The sequence below is a fragment of the Aythya marila genome (assembly GCF_965140915.1).
Source record: "Aythya marila genome assembly, chromosome: 8".
NCBI lineage: Eukaryota > Metazoa > Chordata > Aves > Anseriformes > Anatidae > Aythya > Aythya marila.
Window position 1 is genome coordinate 3,496,717 of NC_139049.1, and position 22,681 is coordinate 3,519,397.

The window sequence follows — 22,681 nt, forward strand, 5'->3', positions numbered from 1 at the left end:
ATGCCTGCCGTAGGAGCAGGAGAAGCAGAAAATGAGATGCAGAGAGGCTCTGAACACCAAATTCAAACTATGTAAATATGATCAAACCTTTAGCAAGTGCTAAAACTGCCTGACTGGGTGGTCAGACACCAGCAAGCAGCAGTTCGACCACAGGCATCGCCACTTGTCAGCAGAGCCACGTTAACAGACAGTCCACACACCTGCCCTGCAACATCCAAACAGGCAGCACATATTGGCTGGTCTTAATTAAAGCAGATCAAACTAAAATACTTCACCTCATCCTCCCCACAGGCTGCAGGTTGGCACGTGGTTGGTTACTGCAGCTCAGCTGACCCATAATTAACAAATCTTTAAGCAGAATTAATTCAGTCATGTCTGAACTCTAAATTGGTATGGACTGGTCACAGAAATCCCTGTGAAGCTGAGTTCCACATACTCCTTTGTGTACTTAATTCTTGGTTTACAAAGAAACAAACTACAAAGTAACCAAATAAAATTATCATAATATTATTCAGAGATTGAATAACAAAAAAAAAAAAAAAAAAAAAGACTCGGATCCCTTAGAGACAGCATGAAAAATACCAGCTTAAAACAACCAATGGTTTAAAATGTTACGTTATATAGAGGAGGAAAAAAAGAACCAAAACAACAGGATACTGTTGGGCTGACTTCTGTTCTTACTAGTTTTATTTTTTTTTCTCCCCCAGAAATACTCTAATTAGTTTAGCAATGAATGCTTTCAGACATACTCCTTGACCCTACATAGCTGACAGGCAACAAGTATATTTGTAGAGAAGGAAAAAAAGCTGTCCATAAGATGAAACCCCTTAGAACACATTCATATTGAATTTATAATTAAATGTACATTAATAAATATGTATAACATATTAATTAGAGTGCCATATAATTATTATATATAATATTGATATATAATGATATAATATACTGGGTAATTATGACACATTAGTAAAATACATGCAAAATTACAGGTAACATTGTATGTTGTCCAGAATGGTAAGTAGAAGTTTAATTCACAGCTTACTGATTTTTCACTAGAGTTTAACCCAGGGACTGTTTTTTTCTGTTTTAGATTTTTGGTGCCTCCTAACCAGGAACTAGCATCCGAGATCAAGATTCAATTTTGAAGAGGTTACTGAAAAATTTACTAGATTACAAGTAGATCTTTAAAATACATTATTATATCCAGTAATTTTTCTACCTCAGATTTCTTAGTGCTTTACGTTATATATTTATATTCACACCTGAAGGCTGGGTGAAGTGATCTGAACAAAGCAAGGCTGCTGCTGATCAGAGATAGAAAATGCTATTATGCCTTTCTACTTCTTCAACTGCAGATTTGTGCTACTATGTATGAGTATCAAGACTAGTATATTCAGAAAGGATATTCATTGTTAAAACAGCACGCCACGGGATGTTTTCTGAGTACTGGAGATGTGGTATATCCACCTCAGCTAGGCTATTTACTTATAATCTACATGATACAACATCTTAGCTAAATAAGAACCTTTTCATGATGAAACCAAGGCCATGAAGCACTTCAATGTACCCGAGAGAAGCTGCAAGAACATTGTAAATGTTTTTTTGTTTTGTTTGCAAAAAAAATCACTGATTAAGGCTGAAAAACACAACTAAAGCTACTTACTTTTCTACTTTGCTGGTGTCCATATGATGCAAAATAAATGACCAATCTCTTCAATCCTCTATGATGTACAATGAGCAAGAACTGCTCAGTGTAGCAACTGATCATTACCTCAAGCTTACTATTTCAGATTACAAACAATGCATACGAATTCCCTAATCGTATGGGGCAGGATCAGTTGGATTAACATTTTCCTCACTTAAACATAAGTGCATCATTTATAGGACAAGCAGGCATTCAGCTGTTGCAAACAGAACCCTGTCCGCCTTGTTCACATCTGCTTGCCACTTTACATCCAGAGAGTCCATCAAGGGATGAAGCATATGGACCTGAGATTGTTAGCGTTTGTAAGCTGTGTGCATAGCAAGCATGGCAGAAATTATAAATTCAATTGGAAGTAGAAACATTACTTCTGCAGGCACTGTTCATGTAAGCCATCACAACACAAGAGGAACACAGACAGATAAAGAAGGATTGTGGAAAAAAAACACAATGGTTCTGAATCTTTTATTGTTTCTCCTGGTTACAGCTCTGTTGGATTAGTGGTCATATGCTGGGATGAAAACAGCATCAGACTATCAAACCATGTATTTGTCTTGCTATGTGCCCCAAAAGGCCAATACTGACATCTGGTACACAAAGTTACTGCAGACCTTAACAGTGTGATTTATTTTTTATTCTTAAGTAAAGTTGCAATGCAATTATCCCTTCACAAAGGGAGAACACGATATAAATAGCCTCTCAGCATCAACATCTTCTGCCAGCCTTCCTCCTTTCCAAAAAAGTGGTTAAGTCCCCGACTTTTGCATATTAAAAATAAAAGCAGCAATAACAACAATAATGTGAAAACGAAGGAAGAAGACTACCAAAGAAAAAAAGTTGAACTTGTGCACACAGGTTCAATGAGAGTTATGAAGACAGAGAACAAAAGGGCCCTTCAGGAACAACTTGATCACAGAGTAAACAAAGTATTCTGGCAATCACTTATTCACGTAAAGTCTTCACAGCTGTCAAATGTGCCAGCAAGAGAAGTACACAAATAAATTCACAGAATCACACAGAATCACAGAATTTCTAGGTTGGAAGAGACCTCAAGATCATCGAGTCCAACCTCTGACCTAACGCTAACAGTCCCCACTAAACCATATCCCTAAGCTCTACATCTAAACGTCTTTTAAAGACCTCCAGGGATGGTGACTCCACCACTTCCCTGGGCAGCCTGTTCCAATGCCTCACAACCCTTTCAGTAAAGAAGTTCTTCCTAACATCTAACCTAAAACTCCCCTGGTGCAACTTTAGCCCATTCCCCCTCGTCCTGTCACTAAATTCTCACTAATCAAAGATATTCCAGGACTAGTGACACAGGTTACATATCAAGAGGCAGAAGGCGCACAAGTAAAACCATTTCTGTTTGATTTCAGAGGACAAAACTGGTGTACCCAATTTATATGAAGCTGGATGTGTAATTCTAATCTTCCATTGCATTATCATTATAATTTCCAAGACATTATTGGGAATATTGCAGCTAAATATATAGAAAAAGAGCTTACTGCTCCTGGACAGAATGCTGGACACACTGAACACTTTTGTTGGCCAATTCCTTTACTTTGCTCTAGAAGATGCATATAGAAATGAACACTTGAATACCTCACTACACATTCTAAGATTTTTTTTGCCCTGTAACACAGAGCTGCTGACAACAGTGCATCCCTGCATTATTTATCAAGTTTTCTTGATTTCTTTTTGGCAGAAGTGACAAAACAGCTTAGTTTCCTTCAGGATGCACAGAAACCACTTCTACTTCAAGAAGTAGAACAGGAGAAAAGTCTTTTATTCTGCCTCCATGCTTTTTTTTTTTTTTTTCCCAATAGTATCAAAGTGTCCACAGAAGCTAAAGTAGCTTTGTATCAGCCAAGAAGCAGAAAATTTCAGCATAAAATAGATGGAAAAAGCATTTGTGAAGGTATTGCTTTTATTTTGTTTTATTTTATTTTATTTTGTTTTATTTTATTTTGTTTTATTTTATTTTGTTTTATTTTGTTTTGTTTTATTTTGTTTTGTTTTATTTTGTTTTGTTTTATTTTGTTTTATTTTATTTTATTTTATTTTATTTTATTTTATTTTATTTTATTTTATTTTTTCCTGAGGTCAGGAATGAAAAGCATTTAAAGTTCTCAGGTATGAAGGGAATTCAGATTCCTGTCACAGCAAATTCCCAGAGGACACTTCCAGAAATTTCTTTTTCAGAACTTTAAGTTGTGTTTTTCCCTTAAGTTATAACAAACAGATAACAGAATGTTTTGATGTCCCAGCCATGGATCCCAAGCCAGCATCCTTTTTCATGTACAACACTAAGTTATATCAGAGTAAAGTAATTTCAAAGTGAACTCTACAGCTTAAAAGGCTACTCTGACAGGAACATTTTGAAAACTCAGTCTGACAAAATCAGATCAGTTCCTGATGCCACAGCACATGGAATCATAGGTGCAAGAAGGAAAATAGGAACTAGGAGGTTCAAAAAGGAAGAGGAAAACAGACACAAGCCCAATCATATCAGCCCTATCTACATGCTAGAAACAAGCAGCGCATCTCCTTCAGGTCTTTGCACAACTACAGTCTTGAGCTGCTCAGGCCTGGAAAGAGATCAGCAAAGACACTAAAGAAGAGAGAGATGAAATCTGCTGATTCTTCAAAGGGAAGCTTTTCTTTCTCATTATTCAAAGAATTGTCTTGTTTTTTTCTTAAAGCATCAGGATACAGTAAATTCAACATGTGACATTTCTCACTTTTGTCATTTTTTGCCATGCTTCAAAATTCCTTCCTCAATTGTTCAGTCAGGAAAAAAAAATACTGACTAAAGCTAATGTGAAGGTTGAATGTCTGTTTTCTTTACCTTCATTCCTTGCTTGGGATGTGCCAATTTAAAGATTCATCCAGTCTACTTAAAAAAAATACAATACAGTACTTTGCCTGAATTGCAGATATTTTTTTCAATGATGATATTAAGAGGAATTTCTAAAATAAATCACTCTTTAATTGGTTTACAGAGAATATATGAATATGCTAGGAATTCATCTAAGCACATAAAAGTGTATATTTTATGAATAAGTACTACAATCATCTGTTTGTTACTTGGAAATAAAACCAAACATCATTAGCATAATAAAACTGTTTACAGTTAAATGTGTCATTATCTCCTCCTGGCTTTTGTGAACCAGTCAGCATACATCATAGGTCCTATACATTGAGTTTTACACCAATTATTTACTTAAATATTTTTTCCATTTTATGTGATCCATATTAGTGTATGTAGCCATTGAAAGAATCCTTGAGTACAGATAATAGTATTTTAGAGAGGTAAAAAATAGTAAGATCTATCAGAAAGAAGTAATGCAGAACTGATCACTCTCCAGATTCTGAAACAGTTTTACAAATCATTTCTAACTGGAAGCGAAAGGATTATACTGACGTATATTTCCCAAGCTACATCTGTCATAAGAAGTCTAAAAAAGCAACCAGCCTACTGAGCAAAAAGTGGCACTTTGGGAAATGGCTTAAATAGCACTGAGCTCTCAGCTACCACTTCTTTCTTATTGAATATTTGAGTAGACTCAAATCAAGAGCACATTGCTCATTACCCTCACATTTGACTTAAAAGAAAAAAAGGATTGAGAATTCCAGCTATCACTGCCACAGACAGTAAAAGCACAGGAATGCCCAGACAGCGCTCCTCTTTCAACCTGAGCCACAGAGACAAATGGGAGGACTTCAACACTGCCTGTGTGGGAGTCTCTTCCACCATGGAATCTCCTACTTCAGGCTTTTACATTCTTCTGATAGCAATTTCAACCCCTTCTCCATTTTGCAGAACATTTTACTGTTAGTCTGCCTAAGATTGCTGATGTAAATGCATCCACTCACTCAAGGCACTACTATGCCTGAAGGTAGGACTTAGGAGACCTTCCATGAATAATAGCCTAGTATTGGAATGGAGCATGTGTTTTGTTACATTACAAGCTGCTTTTATTTCCAGCCTAAAAAATAATGAAATAATAATAATAATAATAGACATCCAGGCCCTCAAAATTCTCCAGTGGAAGAACTCATAGCTACAGATTTAACAGATGCATATACCGTTCAGAGATAATCCATCAGAGAACACAGATTGAAAACCAATGATGTAATGTATCCTGCTTAAAAGATTGGAAACCATCTGGAAAGAGGGAAAGGAAGAAGCTCTTCTCATCTTATAGAACGACTGCTGCTACAGGCTTTCAACAATTGCTGTTATACCTATGAAGTTATAGGATCTTCAAGCAGCCATGGACAATAAGATCGATTACTATTGAAGTGAATAGCTCAACAATTTAACTTCTCTCTAGCTACTACATGACCCAAGGGATATTTGAAATATTTGACAAAAGACACGTACAAATTCCGTAAGCCCCAAATGCAGAGCATGAAACTCCCTTCCTTTAGCCCCAGTTTCACTTCCCTGTAGCAGAGCACCTGCAAGTCAAGCATTACAGTTCAGCAAGCAATCTCTGCTACTGTGCAAGGACTCCATTTGCCAGCTCAAAATCCTGCAGATCTATGACTGACAACCAGCTGCATCTGCCCTGGGATGACAGGGGGCAGAAAGGAAGGCCAAGCGGATGGACTCAAGAATGGAAGCGTGGCAGCAATGCTGCAGCAGCATGTTACTAGGCAGCACCATTTGAAAGACTAACCTGAAAGCTTTCAGGATTAGCATTGTGCTTGCAGATACATCCCTGTCAAATGACCCAACTCATTACTTACGTCTCAGCACGTGCATGTTTTTGCCCTGTGTGTGGACACTTGACTGCATGGCTGGACAAGTCTGCTACTGTAGCTCAGTTGTGGCACAGGATTTTGGATGCGCAAGCTCAGATGTGGCACAGGAGTTTGGATGAGCAGCTGTGTGCCAGCCTCAAAGCAGTAAGACACCCATTACTGATGAGATGCTTATGAAGATGGATCCTACTACTGGCACTTTATTTTATTTTATCAGTTTTTGAACAGCAGGTATGTGGGAAGAGGACAGTCACTTGGAAAATCCAATTATTGTCATTCTAGAGCAACCTGAATACAATTCAATGCAAAGGAACCCATCACTGAGTCATATTAAGGGAGCCTGGGTTACCTTGAAGCATATCCTGGCTCCAGTTTGACAAGCCCCAATTCAATAAGAAGTTAGTTACCCTGAACATCAAGATAAAGACTTTCTGATGCTCTATTTCAAAGCACCCAAAAGAGCATTAACTCCACATGCCAAGCTAATAGAAAGTAATAAATAAATATTACACAAAATGGTACAGCTAGTTAGAAGCTTTGGACTAACATGTCCAAAGCACTATGTCAAAAGAATGGAATGAAAGAGGAAAATTTGGAAGAAACACTCCCACAAATCATAGCATTTAATAAACAATTTTCCATAACAACAGTGATTTTGCAAACAAGAGTATATTTTAATTCATATAAATCCATTTTTCCATAGGTTTGTCTTTGTATCCTTACAGGCACAAATACATCTTTGTCACGTTTGTTTTCATGTTTCAATTATAGGAAAAAAATACACAGAGCACATATGTTCAAACCTCCATAGATGAGATAGAAACGAAATAGAACAAAATCTAATTCACCCCTGTGTAATCTTCGTAAGGGAGTTTCACTACCGCTAAAAGCATACAAGTAGCTTTGGTGAAGAAATATCACCTTCACTGCTTCTTTCAATGAAAGAGAATTTTTATACCCTGCCTGACTGAGCAAGAGTTATCCCATGGAAACACCAAGCATGGGAGGATTGCCCTTGGAGAGTCAGAATTTTGTCTCTAGCCTGAATATTTTTTCCTTTATTTAATAATGTTAATGATTAGATTTAGTGCTATTGAAGTCAGGAGACTTCCCCAAGGCTAATGTCTACATAAAATAAAATAAAATAAAATAAAATAAAATAAAATAAAATAAAATAAAATAAAATAAAATAAAATAAAATAAAAATGTGCAAAAGTCACCTGCAATGTGACTTTCCGTGCCCTGACCAACCGATGCATCTCATTTTCCTGTGGAAGTGGAACAGGGAGAGGAAGAACAGTAAACCATCACTAAATTCCATTATTAGGTATTTAGCAAGGCTAATTATAAGACTGCCAAGCCAAAGGTCTAGGAGATTTCTCTGACGTCATCATCTAACACCCAGGAAATGAATGGCAACTACCAATCCGTTTTGCTGACACACATTAGGAAGAAGAAATGCTCATCATAAATATCTGACATACTCTATAAAATGTCCTAAGCCAAACAGAAGAAATATAATTAAAAGTACAACAAACGCCACATGCAACAGAAAAATACTACCAAGAAACAAAAAGCACATGGAAATCTCAACAGAATTTGAGGGTTCAAAAGATCATGAAAACAGATAAATAAAATGGTCATCTAACAGATACTGTAACAGAAAGGAAATTTTACCCCAATAGTTACATAACATCTTTTGCTAAAGATTAGTTCGTTCCCGAGGGAAGAAGAAGAAAAAAAAAAAAAAAAGAAAAGAAAAAAAGAACAAACTTGCTATAAATTATCCCAATGCAGCCTGATGTCTCAAACACTAAAGCTGTGCATAAGACTTCACAGTGGATGCCATCTGAGACACTGATGCACAACAGAAGCGTCTGCAGTTAACCACAGCATCAGCTTGATGAAGCTTTCTGTTCTCACATTTTAGATAATTTCCTGAAAAGGAATGAATCGGTGAAACTAATAACCACTACCTTAAGAGGCCTCCTCTTACTGTAAAGGGGTTTGGTTTTTTGATTTGTAATGATAACAGCTCATTAAAACAAACTCTTTACAAGGAGTTTGTGTATGTGTAACTGTGTGCACCTGCTGAGTCTGTATATAATCCATCCCTGATGGTTCAGTACTCCCATCTCATTCCCCCCCCCCCCCCCCCCCCCGCCTAGTCTGTGCTCCACAGGATGGTCGGGGATTATTAAATGATGCTAATGTTCTCATTATCTGACAATGCAAATAGTGCATTCAGCAATTCTCTCGTAGCTTTTTTTCCCCAAAGCGAAGAAAACCAATAAGACTCATTCTCGATGCATCTTCTTAAACAAGACCGGCAGAAGATCGTACTAAACTGGAGACCCCGGTTTAGTTTGCACCCCCATCAGTCACTGTGACACACGGAAACGACCAAATCGAGCAGAACTGCTCCTTGCTCCTTTCACAGGTCAGCCTACTTTCAAAATAAACAAACAAACAAACCGACAGAGGATTATTTTTTTTTAATTAGCGCTGGGTGAAACACCACCCTACGGCTGCCAGCAGCCGGGCTTCCCCGGGTAGTCCCCGTACCTGCGAGCGCCGCACGCTTCGAGGGAGGCTGCACCCGGCGGGGCTGGCAGCAGCCAGCCGGGCCCTTACATAAACGGGCGCTAAAAATAAATGCCAAGCCGGGGGGCGGCAGCGGCCGGGGCTCGGAGCCCCCCCGGACCGCCGGCCCTCCCCGGAGCCCCCCGGCCGGTCCCCCCATCCCTCCGGCGGCCGGGGCTTACCACCAGCACGGGCACGCCCGCCGTCAGCGAGTAGAGGAGCACCGGGGGCACGGCGCTGCTGTCCTCCGGGCCCGGGTAGGGCTTGCGGTACGCGCCCTCGTAGCAGAAGAAGCCCTGCACGTTGACGGCGAAGGTGTCGGTGTACTCGAAGTAGTAAGCCAGCATCACGGTCCCTGCCATGATCACCATCTGGAAGTAAAGCATGCTGCTGAGCGGAGAGGGCACTCGCATGGACGGGGGGCTCCGGCGGCCGCGGCAGCCCCGCTCCCCGGCGGCACCCACCGCGGGCGGGGACGGGGCAGGCGGGGGCCCGGCACCGCCACCGGCACCGGCACCGGCACCGGCACCGCTCGGGCGGGCGGAGCGCGGCGGCGGGAGGGGCGGCTCCGCTCCGCCCTGCCGGGACCCGGCCCGAGAGGAGGAGGAGGAGGAGGAGGAAGGCGGCGGGGAGCCCCAGCGGAGCGTTCCCTCCGCGCCGCGGCAGCGCCCCCGCACCTCGGGTTTGGTGGAAGATGCTCTGCGGTGCGGGGCGCTGCTGAAGGGAGTCGTGGCCAAAGCCACAGGGAGAAGGGGCAGCTGGGCAGCAGGCGGTCACGGCCCTAGCAGCAGCCCCGGGGAGGAGAAGAGGCGGTTTCAGCGCTGGGAGAAATCACCCAAGTGACCCCAAAAGCTTTCCACTTAGAAATCCCCACGGGCACGGCCCCGAGAATACACGGTGGCCAGAGCGGACACGGCTCCACCTGCACAGGGGCTGCTCTGCCCTCCAAAAGCCAAAGCTCAGAAGTTACTTAAAGGTACTCCTTCCACATGACAAAATGTGCTACGGATGGTCACGGCCTGTAAGAGATACCTCGGCCTGAAGGATTGCCCTTGGCTTACTCACTGAAGGCAAAGGGGAGCAGATAGCCCTGTTCTGTAACGTGTCATCATTCTTCCAGGGCAGTACTTTGGTCTGAACTGTTCGCTTTCCTCCTCCTGTGAGAGCTGTGTTCGCCTTCAGTGATGTTAGTCTCCATGTATCTATTTTTAATCGGCTCTTGTAGAACAGTCTTCGTGTCTGGATTCCACTTCTAAGTCTATTTTTGTGTGTTCTTAGCATACTCCCCAGAATAACCCAAACCATGCCATTTGCCTTACGTTCACCAACCATAACTGGATAGCTCCGTACCTTTGTGATTTATATGTAGTGAGACATGAGACATCTTGTGGTGAATTCTGCCTAGCACAGAGATTATTCTCCCCCCTTCTTCAGCGCAAAGTCTACTACCCATTACCATACATGTAAAAACCTTAATTTCATCCTGCAGGTTGCACACAATGAGCCACACTGCCAGCTTATGAGGCCTGATCCAAAGGCCAAAGCCACCAGCAGGACTGCAGCAAGCAGCACGTGGCTCTTGAGCTGTATTTAGGTAGGTGCCCCAGAGGAGCACTGACAGCACCCCAGGATTGCCGTGGCTGTGGTACAGTAGTACACTGCTGAGTTATGAAGTTCCAGTATCTAGCTAATAAAATACTTCTAAATTTCCCAGTCTATTACAAGCCAACTTCTGTTTATAGATATTCCAAGGAAACTATTGCATATAAGAATTAGAGGACGAAGTCCTGCTTTACAAAGTGCTGTGAAGCTAATTTCAAAATCACTGAAGGATTTTGGAAAGACTCTATAGGTCATGTAGTCCAACCAGCTATTGCAGGTCCTGTTAGATCAGGTCGCTTAGGGCCATGTCATAACCTGTTAAATATCTCAAAGGATAGAAATTCCACAACCACCCAGGACAAGCAGTTTCCATGTCCAAACACTGACACGTCAAACAATTTTTCTGTACTCTAAACCAGAATTTCCTGTATCCCATCCTGGGTCCACTGCCCCCCCTCCTGTGTCTTGAAACAAAAGGGGAAAATTTTGACTTTTTCTTCTCTGCAGCCTTGGTAAACATAAGAAATACCCTTGGCCTTCCCTTGTTAAGGCTAAAAGAAATCACTAACACTTCTGCCTGTACAGGAACGCATCCGTATCCTGAGTGCTCTGTCTTTTGTGTAGATACACATGACAAATGTTATATCAAGTATATATTGAATGCCATTAAATGAAGCATAGGCTATTAAAAAAAAAAAATAAATTAAAGAGGCATTACAATGAAGAGAGACTTTGTTCATGCTTCTCTTTTACTCTACAAGTGACAATATTTAGACTTCCAGTCATTCAAATACATGGTGTGCAACAGGCAGGAATACATCTATTTGGCTGAATCTAGTGTCCCATGCTTCAGACACTACAGGGGAACTGGCTAACAGAACTGCAAACCAGAGAACACAGGATTTAAGTCACAGAGGAGTTTTAAAGTCAGCTTCATTGACAGGAGACTCAGATCACTGACGAAAAACTTTAAAATAAAATAAAATAAAATAAAATAAAATAAAATAAAATAAAATAAAATAAAATAAAATAAAATAAAATAAAATAAAATAAAATAAAAGTCAGGCTCCGTTTTTCATTCAGAAATGATGGTCAACTTGATGCTTCACTGAGGAAGTGAGGGAATTGTTCTCTTTCTCCAGCTCCGATTTTTAGTGCAAATATCATCATGTGTGAAAAATAGCCAGGTTCCTCACTGAATACCAAGTGGCTCAACTACAGGGTGGATGACCAGATGCAAAAAAATAAAATAAAATTGAAAGCAGAAAGTAGATAAAATTTATTTTTTTCCACCTCTTTGAAACCCCTGTAGATCTGTGACTGTTTCTGCAGTGGATATTAGTAACTGTGAATTTGCATATATTGAATGCATTTTCCTTTTTGCCCCCCAAATATTTACCCATTGGCACATCTGACTAAGAAAAACAGTCTAAAAATTGCATGGAGAAAGCTGTTTAAAGTTACTTTATGCCCATCTACTATCTGCTTTTGTTACTACTAGCAACATCTCCCAAGCTGCAAGATCTGCTATCATATAGCTCCTTTTATAATGGATTGCATCAGACTGTGGACCTGTAGATATTCATGCATAGTGTGGATGATGCAATCTAATGTAGATTTCCTATCTGCCATGTTAACAGACACTACAGATTGGTTTGTCTGTTTTATTACTTTCCAGAATAACATACATGGGACACAGAGTGGTTCTGTATGGGTAATTTCTCAGAGCTTGGAAGGAGACAAGATTCTTTTCTCTTGTACCTATATACAGTGCTAGATTGGTATTTCTGGCAGTATTGCGCAACCATGGCAGCATTCCTAAAGGCACTAATAGTGCGTGTAAGAGACTAGGGAAGATTTCTTGCTCTGTCCTTGCTATTTTTAATGGCATGTTCGTTTATTTGCATATTGCCAAATGACTGGTTCAGAACTGAAAGGCTTAGTTTCTTGTAGCTGATAATTTAAAATTTGGATTAGGCTCTGTTTTACTTGCACCAGTTAAAAAACATACGTGGACTTGATACTTGCTACTGTTCTCTTCATAGAAGTTTGTTGCACTATGTAGAATACAATTTGTTACAGTAATGAATTTATAAAATGCTTAGGAATACATAGGTAAGGCAGGTCCAACCTCCAAACAATGCTTGGAATGTTATGAAAGGAGAAAGGCCAATAATATTTATTTTAATATTTTATTAAATCTTTATTTTAATTTTCATATTTATACGTTGAGAATATTTATTTCATGAGAATATTTACTTTAATTTTCATAAACAAATTCCCATTGTTGCAAACATACTTTGTAATCATGGCCTGCACATCAATGGCTTGCCTTCATGAATATGCAGTTAGCTGATCAAGTAATGCCAGAGCTACTTTTTATATTATAATGAACATGGTATGTATTAGTTGCACAGTTAAATATGCAAGCATGTATTAAAATCAAACCAAAACAGAAGCACAAGAACACAATCTCCCATGACTAATGCAATCAGCTAAATATATTCCACAATTACAGTATTCCCTGCTGATTTATATTGGTGATATACAATGACAGCAGAGCAGTAGAAACAGCAGAACAGTAGCCCAAAACCAACAATTTTTGCTTCAGAAGTCTATTGGTAAAATCGTCAGTTGAAACTTTGATGACAGACAGACTGGTTTTGAAACTAACTTTCTTGGAAATAGTTCCACTGACCTCAGAGCAGAAGTTCCCCTGATACTTTTATTTTCATTTGCTACTTAATTTTAAGTGAAATATCAGCTCAAGAAATGTAGAGCAGTGCAGACAAAGAGAAACCTTCACTTCAATGTTTTGTAATATTCTGAAATCATGACCTTTATAACAGAGATATATTTCCAATTTGAAAACAAATTCACTAACCTTTCACATGCTTTACATCACCACTTTTTTCAGAATGTTCTAGCTACAAAATATTGCTATGAGAGAAGGCAGTAAAGAAATACAGTCAACTCAAAGCTTTCCCAATGGGAAGAAGAACAAGAATTGATATCAAATCATCCAACTGTTTTTACCTTTTTCTTTCCTGCCTTATCATAGTGATAGCATCTGGCAACCCCCTGGACGTTTCCCTGTTACATCTCCATATTACATTAAACCAGCCTACTCAGAAGGGAATATTGCATCTACATTGATGATACAGCAGCAGGGAAGAGACAGAATGAACTGAATTGTTACAGACCTTCTGGCTTATCCAGGCAAAATTGGCAAATAGCAGGAAGGAGACTTACATAAAAACTTTAGAAGAGCATTGACCACAGAATAATCAGGGAAGCAAAGGAATATCTGCAATAGAGGATTTTTTTAATTTATTTTGTTTTTCACAAATTTCATCCAACTGTGATTAAAATGTTAAATCCAGGGAAAAGTACTACTCAAATTTATGTTTATAGGACCATCATAATGCAAGAGGAAAATCATTTGCTAGAGGGAGGAGCACAGCATAGAATCAGAAACGGGATCTTGCATCCCGGAACACCCTCAATGTGATTCGGATAAGTTAAGCACCTAAACTAGGCTTTTCATATGGTCTTAATATGTAGTTCACATACAGAGACAACTCCAGTAGGTGACTAAGCTCTACTACATAGGGCAGGATGAATCATCCTCTGAAAGTGCCATTCATTCCATACTGAGAAATACCAACTTCTGATGATATCACTTGCACAATAATGAAAAAAGGTTTGAGGACTATCTTAGACTAGCACCCATCTTTTAAAGGTCTGCAGTGAGACATGATCAACTTTACTCTTAACTTTCACTTCCACATCACTAATCTAGCTCCAAAATAGGAATTATACTTTTCATGAGTCACACAGGGAGGAAAAGAAAAAGGCAAGGTAACAGTAGCATAAGCATTAATACTGCATTTGTATTGCAGCATTATGTAGAGCTAGACCCTATTTCCAAAGAAGGCAACATTTTGCCCTGCTAAGCTTGGGGACCTCATACAATGCAGTACAAATATATGAGGGAACAAGCAGATGGAGATGAAACAAATGAGGAGGAGGACAAGGCAACAATGAATTGATTGAGTTAGATATAATGAGTAGCAGTCACAGCACATTAGTTGCCTAGTCAGTGTTTACATCGATAAGATAATTAGTCTTCATAAAACTGCTTGCTATCTTCACATTAAGGAAAAGTATTATTGCATGCAAGTTCCTCATAGGTTAGAACAGCAAATTCGGGATGCCGGAGGCATGTTGTGTAACACAGCCCTGTAAATCTTGAAAACTAAAGCCTGTATTAGCACTTCTACTACCATGCTGCCAGAACAACAACAACAAAAATACAGAATACTCTTTTGTCGATGTGAAATGAAACTAGACCCTGACATTTGAATACACTTACAAAGATTATTTAATCTAACCTAAGGTAAAACCCAGGAAAAAGCCTACCACTTACAAAATTGTTACCACAGCTATAAAGTCTTCATCATTGGCAAACACATTTTCAGCACTGCAATGTTATACAAAGTGTCTGGAAGCCTGGCAATTTTTGGCGTAATTGGTTCAATAAAAATAATACAAATAACTTCAAAATTTAGGCATAAACATACTTATCTCATTCACCCAGAATATTCACCCACCTTCTTATCAATTCTTTTGATGAAGGAACCTCCCCCCCCTTCAGAGTTAATCAGCAATACCTTGGACTATTGATACAACAGATTAATGAATCAGTAGCTGACATAAGCAGAGCACTAACTTATTCATGGTGCAGCAGTCAAGTGGAAAAAAAAAAATCACACGGACCTGCCCAGTGCAGTACACTGTATGCATCTGTACAGTTAGATTTATATATAGTCCAAAATTAGTTCAGACATTTGCACAATGCCTGAAGGTTTTACAGACCAATTCAAAAAACTCCCTTTACATACTACTGAATTAATTTCACTCATTTGAATATGGCAGTCTTGTTGTGCTGTAATTTGCCTTCTTGTGTATATTTTTTATTGTAAACAATGAGACCGATTAATTACAATTTCTGAGTTAAATATTGTGTATGTCTCCATTACAGGGCTGTACTTAAAGTGAATGTTTGCCCACTCATCAAGATTCTGTGTTGTCAGTATGAAACTTTTGCCAGTCTGAAAGTACACAAACATGAAGAAAAGAAATGCTCAGCCAATCCAGCCAATAATCCTGTGGTTATTTTTGCCCTCATCTACACTTTAGCCACCTATAAGAACTGGAGTATAGCAGTACTCAGTGCTTTTAAACACAGAATAAACACTTTGCTCAGAGATGTGTGAACAACAGCTGACATTACCAGATAGATGGAGATACACTTCTGTATTAACTAAAGGAGACTTTGCTCATTCACAGGAAAAACTTGTGTGAAAAATCATTCTCTGTATGCTTGTAGGGTTGATGTTTTATAACCTGGACTCTACCTGGATGAATGCAACCTCTGATTTTTAAACTGCATGCTTAAACAGAAGTACAACTTCAAATGTTAGGTCTGCACACTTGCCATCTTTTGCTAATTCCTCATCTAGGGAATGTAATACTCTGAAATACATAGGGTGAAGAAGGTAAAAGCCTTTCAGAGGCATGCAGAAGATATTAGGCTGTCACGTTGGCATGGCAGTCTGCAAGGAAGTGTGAGGTCTTCCTCCTGACACTGAGGAGTCATTGATTCAGTGTCAGCTGCATATTAAAGCTTGCAGTTCTCTCTCTCTCCATAACCAAGCTTGGCCCTGAACTGTAGTATCATGAACAGGTAAATTATACAAGACTCCAAAGACAATTTCAAGCACAAGTCTGTACATAAGATTAAATTAACCCACTTACTAACTCTCTCTCAAATGGGAAAGACAAATAGACTAATATCATAAATTATGCACCATAATCACTGCATACTTCCAGCTCTGGTTATCATTAAATGTATGCAGCTCATCCTGGCAGCAGTCCAATACATTCTCAGCAACAGTTTCTTGCTGGATAAGCTCAAGCAGTTGTATGGTAGAACTACTTATGTTCTTACAAATTATACCAGACATTTCTCATTAGCATTACACCTGAAAACCCATTCCCAAGTTGGATATTACCCTTTCTTTCATAAAATTAAAAGCATATGAAATGCATAGAAAAAGCAAGCTCAAGATACCTTAAGCCTGTGTTTTAATAGAGGGGAAAAAAAAAAAAAAAAAGGAAAAAAAGCGCCACAATTTACCAAACAGAATTACAGACAATATACATCACTAACAGGTCATTGTTCAATAAAGTTAGAAATAAAGCTGATGATTGTTTTAGGTTACTTTGAAAAATTTAAATATAAAAAATACCTGAAGCCCAATCCATAATATTCATCACCCAGGACACAGCTCTCCTGTACCCTGGCATAGCCCTCATCATTCATGATCCAGACAGCTACAGGGGTGCATGCAATACGTTTCCATTCAACACTAGGACATTCATGTTACATTCATGTCTTCACACAAATCCTTGCTGTGAAAAATATCCTTTCTTTTATAGCTTGATCATAAGCAACAAGAAAAGGCAGAAAACTTTGGAAAGAGGAAAAATTGAAGTCTAATGGCAAGAAGTACAGCTACAAAGACAAAAAGCAGACCAGTGACAATGTGCCTTGCAGCCATTTCCCACACTGGTGTGCTTCACAAAAGCACACGGTTCATGCCCACTGCAGGACAGATGCCTCTGCACTTGGAGAAGCCCCCCACCTGCTGCAGAAAGCCACCTCTACAATATTGCTTGTGGCTACAAGGCTAAGCTCAGAGCAGGACTAAAGAGACAACCTTTGCTTACGGCGTGACCTGCAGTGCAAACAGGTCTCATAAGTGTATTTGTAAGAATACAGTCATTCAGTGAAAACAAACATTGGAGGAACTATGCACTTCCATCCATCATTATCCAGATATTTTCCTTCTATCAAGGTATCTCCATCCTTAGAGATATTCAAAACTTCAGCTGGGCTAGTCTCTGAGCAACCTGACCTGATACTGAAGCCAGCCCTCCGCTGAGCAAATTGGTCGATTACATGACCACTGGGAGTCCCTTCAAACCATTTTTTTTCTGCGATTCTCTGAATTACTGTTGATTTACTATGACCCACAAATTTGTAATCTTAATGACTACAATCCATTTTAATGGTGATTCACTGCAATTACTTTAATTCATTTGATTATTGCAATTCATATCTAAAAATAAAATCTTATTTCCTCTAAATTGGTGAATTGGTACAGTGAAGCTGTCCATCTGCTTACCTACACTGGCAGCAGCAAAGATATCTGCTAATTTTCCCCTTTCTAGACAAAGAGTCATATATATATATATATATATATATATATATATATATATATATACACGCTTCAATAAAACACATGCTTCAATAAGCTGCCATATAAAACTTGTTACAGGATTGGTCCTTAAAAAAAAAAGAAAAAAAAGATAATAACCTGAGAGGCTACCCCTTTGACTTGGTCATCATTACACACCATAACCACCTTCCAGGCAACATGTACACTGACAAGCATTAGACGGAGACTCAGGAAGGCAGCAAGGAAAAAAAATAAACTTCAACAGTTCAAAAATCCCTTCTAAAAGAACACCTTTGCTGCTTTGACTGCTTTGAGAAGTGAATCCTGAACCACAAGGAGCAGCTGGAAAGGTAAAGAGCCAGAGTAACAGTAAATATACCAGCTTTTGAAGATTCTTTGTGGTAACTTGCCACCGTTGGTGTTAAAATTATTAATAATGTTAAAATTATTAATAACCAAAGTTTTCAAGCTCTTAATTAAACTAACATACTTGAGATTCTTTCTTATCTAAAAATATTCTGAAAATATTTTGAATATTCAGAATATTTTCTGAATATTCTAAAAATATTCAAGAAATTGCTAAGCTAAAGCTCAAGATATAACTCGGGCATGCTGTCAAGTTACTGTGTAATTAAATAGATGCTTGATTAGATAATACACAGGTCTTTTGCTTTGATCACTGCTTTTTAGAAGTCCTTATTCAGTGCCTTATTCACCTAGCTAACCAGCTGAACTCCAGACAAACTGTACTAAAAAATGGAAGTGGCAAGTGATCACATGTCCAAAATGATTAAAGAGGGGGGAGAGAGATTGTACAAGTGTACACTTATAAAGTTGGCAAAAACATCAGAAGTTGAAATTACAGTTTTCTTGTGGGAAAATGCAGTAAGTGGGACGTTCTGTGGGCTTCTGCCAGGGCAAAAGGATTACAACATAGCAGCTCAGCAGTTCATGTGGCAACTATTGTACTTGCACAGACAGCAGGACACCATGAAGAGAACTTGATGCACAAACAGTGTGGCTTGCAACGTATGAGATCCTCTTCCTAGGCCTGGCAAGCGGTTGAGGGGTGAGAAGGACATATCACTGGGACACACTCAAGTAACATAAAATATCTTCAGCATTCCTTTTTGGAAAGGATTAACTGATACCTGCCAGAACTATTAGCAGTGTGTCTCTCCTCTTAGGACCACCTAGTGATTTTATTCTAACGGCCTTAAAGCATCACGCAGTTCTTCCTCACGCCACATTACAGAAGGTTCATTTACTTTGAAGTGACTGCACTGTGGTAATGCTGTAATTATGAAGTATATCTCAGAAATAGACATTAAAATATTATTAGAGTTTGGTGTCTTCCCCCTGCCCCCCCCCCCCAAATTCTGTTAATTTAGAGAAATTAAAAGCAGTAGGAGATCTGAGGACAGAACATAAGGGCTGCAGGATCAGATTCTCACTAAGCTGGCATGAAAACTAACCTTAGGGAAATGGAGTGGGCGGTTGCTAAAAAGATACAACCATCTCAGGACACATAATTTTTATGGCATTAACCTTTTCATCATTGAGCAATGCCAGTATCCAGCATGCTGAATACTGCTTCTATAGTAACTAGGACAGTATCCAAATTGGATTTAAGCAAATTATTTAGCTTATTAGGCATCCTAATGTCCACTGTTTAATTCCATTAGAAACAATTAAAATTTCAGTTAGCAAAAAAATAATAGGCACACAGAAATAGGCACAATTTCATATTTTTCCCTAATGACCTTGGCTTTAGTTACTCAGATAAAATCAACAATGAGTTTAGGAAAACTCCATATGGTGTATTACATATGAGTCTAAAAAAATGCATATCATCCACATAGGTTTAAATCATATACTCACTGTTTAATCTCTCAACTCTCTTGCAATAATGTTGCAACTAGCAACTCCAGAAAAAAGGGTAGTGAAAATCGGAACACAGAAGACTTTTTATCATAAACTCTTCCTCAGAAATGGAAGAAGAAAAAAAAAAAAAAAAAAAGGAAGGAGAAGTGTTCGTTAATACACAACAATTTAATCCTGTATTGGTAGCTGTATCTTACTAGATCTATGTAATGAATAGATACTTCTAGATAATCTTTTCATTTCAGCTTTCATAATATCACTAGTGTGGGAGTTTTAAAGAAATATAAAGTATTAAAGCTTATAAACCAATTGGGATAATTATGACATAAAAGACTTAAAATAGACTTACACTGTCTAAAAATATACTTACACACACTAAAAATATCCCATAGACAAAGGAAAGTTCCTATCCAACACGTATAGAACTACTTCTAGGAAGGCCAGCAAGAGAGGTAAATCACAGTGCATTCACTCCATGATGGAAAATTTCTTCTTTCTACATTTCTCATAGTCAGGGCTAGAAAAGTCATCGCATCAGAGTGAAGAGCAATAATGAACCCAGAAACCTCTTCAGACTTCAAGACAATTCTGGAAAAAATCATTCATGGATTAGTTTCCCTCAGATTATCTCCCTTGGATCCTGCTCTCCTTACTATCCTCCCTTCTGCTTTCTTGTGCTTTGATCTATTTCTTGTAAGTAAAAAAGGCTTTAAGAAAAGCTGGAGTAATAGTACCCACTTAATGTTATTGACTACTCCAATTGCTTTCATTACCAGCAGGTGAAGATGAAGAAAGGGGAGCTGGCTCATTTCTGTACTTCCTGGGGTGGCTAGCACAACCCTTACATGCAGGACATTTACTCGCATCTGGTTCTCTATTACACAAGTGCTTAACAACTTAAACAATTATCTGCTACAGTGAAATTGCTTACTAGGGTGTTACTGGTTTATGAGAGCCAAGCTCAGAAATTGCTTGGGAAGATTACATTACAAATAAAGAACATTTATCGAATTACTGTGCTTTATCCATTTCAAAGAAGCAGCAGCTTTCCAATGTTTGCCTTGTCAGTAGAAGATATTAATAAGTTTCATTAGCACAATTAGTACTCATCAGCATCAGTTCTTTCTCTTACGGTTCCATTGCTCCCAGTGAATGATTAGTGTTGAAATCCTCTTCTCCCTGAATATTTACCATCCTGTTAGATATGGCTGGAAGTTTAATCTTTCAGGGCATTGGCAAATAAAATGTGTTGCTTTTCTTGATAGTAAAATACTACACAAATAGTCAGAGCCTCTCTGGGGACCATTTCCAACAGTGGAGTACTTCTTTCTAGCAATGATGGAACAGATGTGTATTGTGGTACATTCATATTTTATTGTAAAATGTTACTAAAATGAACTACAGAAATTATCAATTGAAAAGAATTGTGCAAGAATGACTTATATATAAAGTACTTTCTATTCAAGAGCAGTTTAAATGAACAGTGCAGTAAATAAAGGCTGAACAATATTTGGCAATAATATGTACAAGGCTCAGACTCCAAGCAGGTAAACTTTCCTGTTTCTGCCAAGGAAGAGAGTCTGTTGGAACAGAGGAAAAGCACACAAATTCTAGAGATGTATTTCCCTGCACACTCTTTGTCAAACGATCTGTATATAGAATCCAACAAGATTTTAAAAGGTCTAATAATTTTGTTTGCTTTGGGAATGAGGCCATTGGATAGTCAATCATGACATTTGCTTTTTAAGATGTTAAGATGTTTTAACTATACTGTTCTGGAAAAAATTAATGACAAAGACTGCCTGAGCAATTCACTTAGTCCCTCCTTCAATGCTCACGTATTTCCTTAAAACCTCTGCTTTGTGTCACCTGTTGGGATTGTGTTGTACCTGAACTCATAAGCCAGGAGTAGTTAATGGAATACAAGATTTGAAAACAAAAACAGTCATCGCCCATAATTCAGATGATCCATGAAATCAAAAACAAGTTTTCCCTAAATCAAAATGAGTGAAAGGGATACCTGTTATTGAAAGAACAACTTTCCACAAAACAGCAAGCCAAGGATATCCAAAATTCACTGAATGCTGTAAAGGATATTTTGCAAGTGGGGTTTTCACCCAAAGTGTATTTATTTTATTTTTCCTATTAAGTCACTGTATAATTTCACTTTCATCAAAGACTGTGTGTATTTAATCCTGTTCTGATAGTTCACGTTGATGTATGGTATTTAAAACACGGCATTGCTTTAAAACAGTTTTCATTTCCTTAAAACATCATCAAAAACCTGCTGAATATATTATTATCATCATTACTACTAATGAGGTAGAACTGCTACCATAATCTTTGTAGTTTTTTCTTTCAGGAAAAATTCCTTTCAGGATCTACATTTTGCACTTCAGGGGCTATGCAGAACATTAAGAGCTAAATCATGGAGAAGAGATCAACAACACATAACAGTATTATTAGAAACAAATCTGCATGCCATTTTAATATTACACTTCCCTGTTTGCGTATGGTTTCACTTCACATTGAAGCATAAAGTTATCAGGCATCTTACTCCATACCTGAAGAGAATTACAAATCTTGGAATGAGGACTAATACACAAATGAGCACCAACAGATACATTTGGTAGCAGCACACCACTGTACATTATAACCTTATTTGTCTAAGAGCAGACTCCAGTATGCATATCTAGTGTATTCAGTGGAATATCTTAAGGGTCCATTGCAAAAAGAAAAAAAAAATATTAAAGATTTAAAGAAAAATATATTTTGAAACTTACAAAAAAAAAAAAAAGGTTTGTTTGAGAAGTGGTGACTTTGAAGGCTG

At 38.5% G+C, this 22,681-nt stretch overlaps 1 protein-coding gene across 3 annotated transcripts in view; it reads right to left on the bottom strand.

Moving 5' to 3' along the window:
* Positions 1–9,546, bottom strand: part of PLPPR5 (phospholipid phosphatase related 5) — an 83,117-nt gene extending 73,571 nt beyond the window's left edge. For all 3 annotated transcript variants that reach the window (XM_082765608.1, XM_082765606.1, XM_082765607.1), the window contains exon 1: positions 9,241–9,546. In XM_082765608.1, the coding sequence (XP_082621734.1) occupies positions 9,241–9,471 (231 nt within the window). In that variant the 5' untranslated portion in view covers positions 9,472–9,546. The remainder of the gene's footprint in view (positions 1–9,240) is intronic.
* Between the last annotated feature and the right edge of the window lie 13,135 nt (positions 9,547–22,681).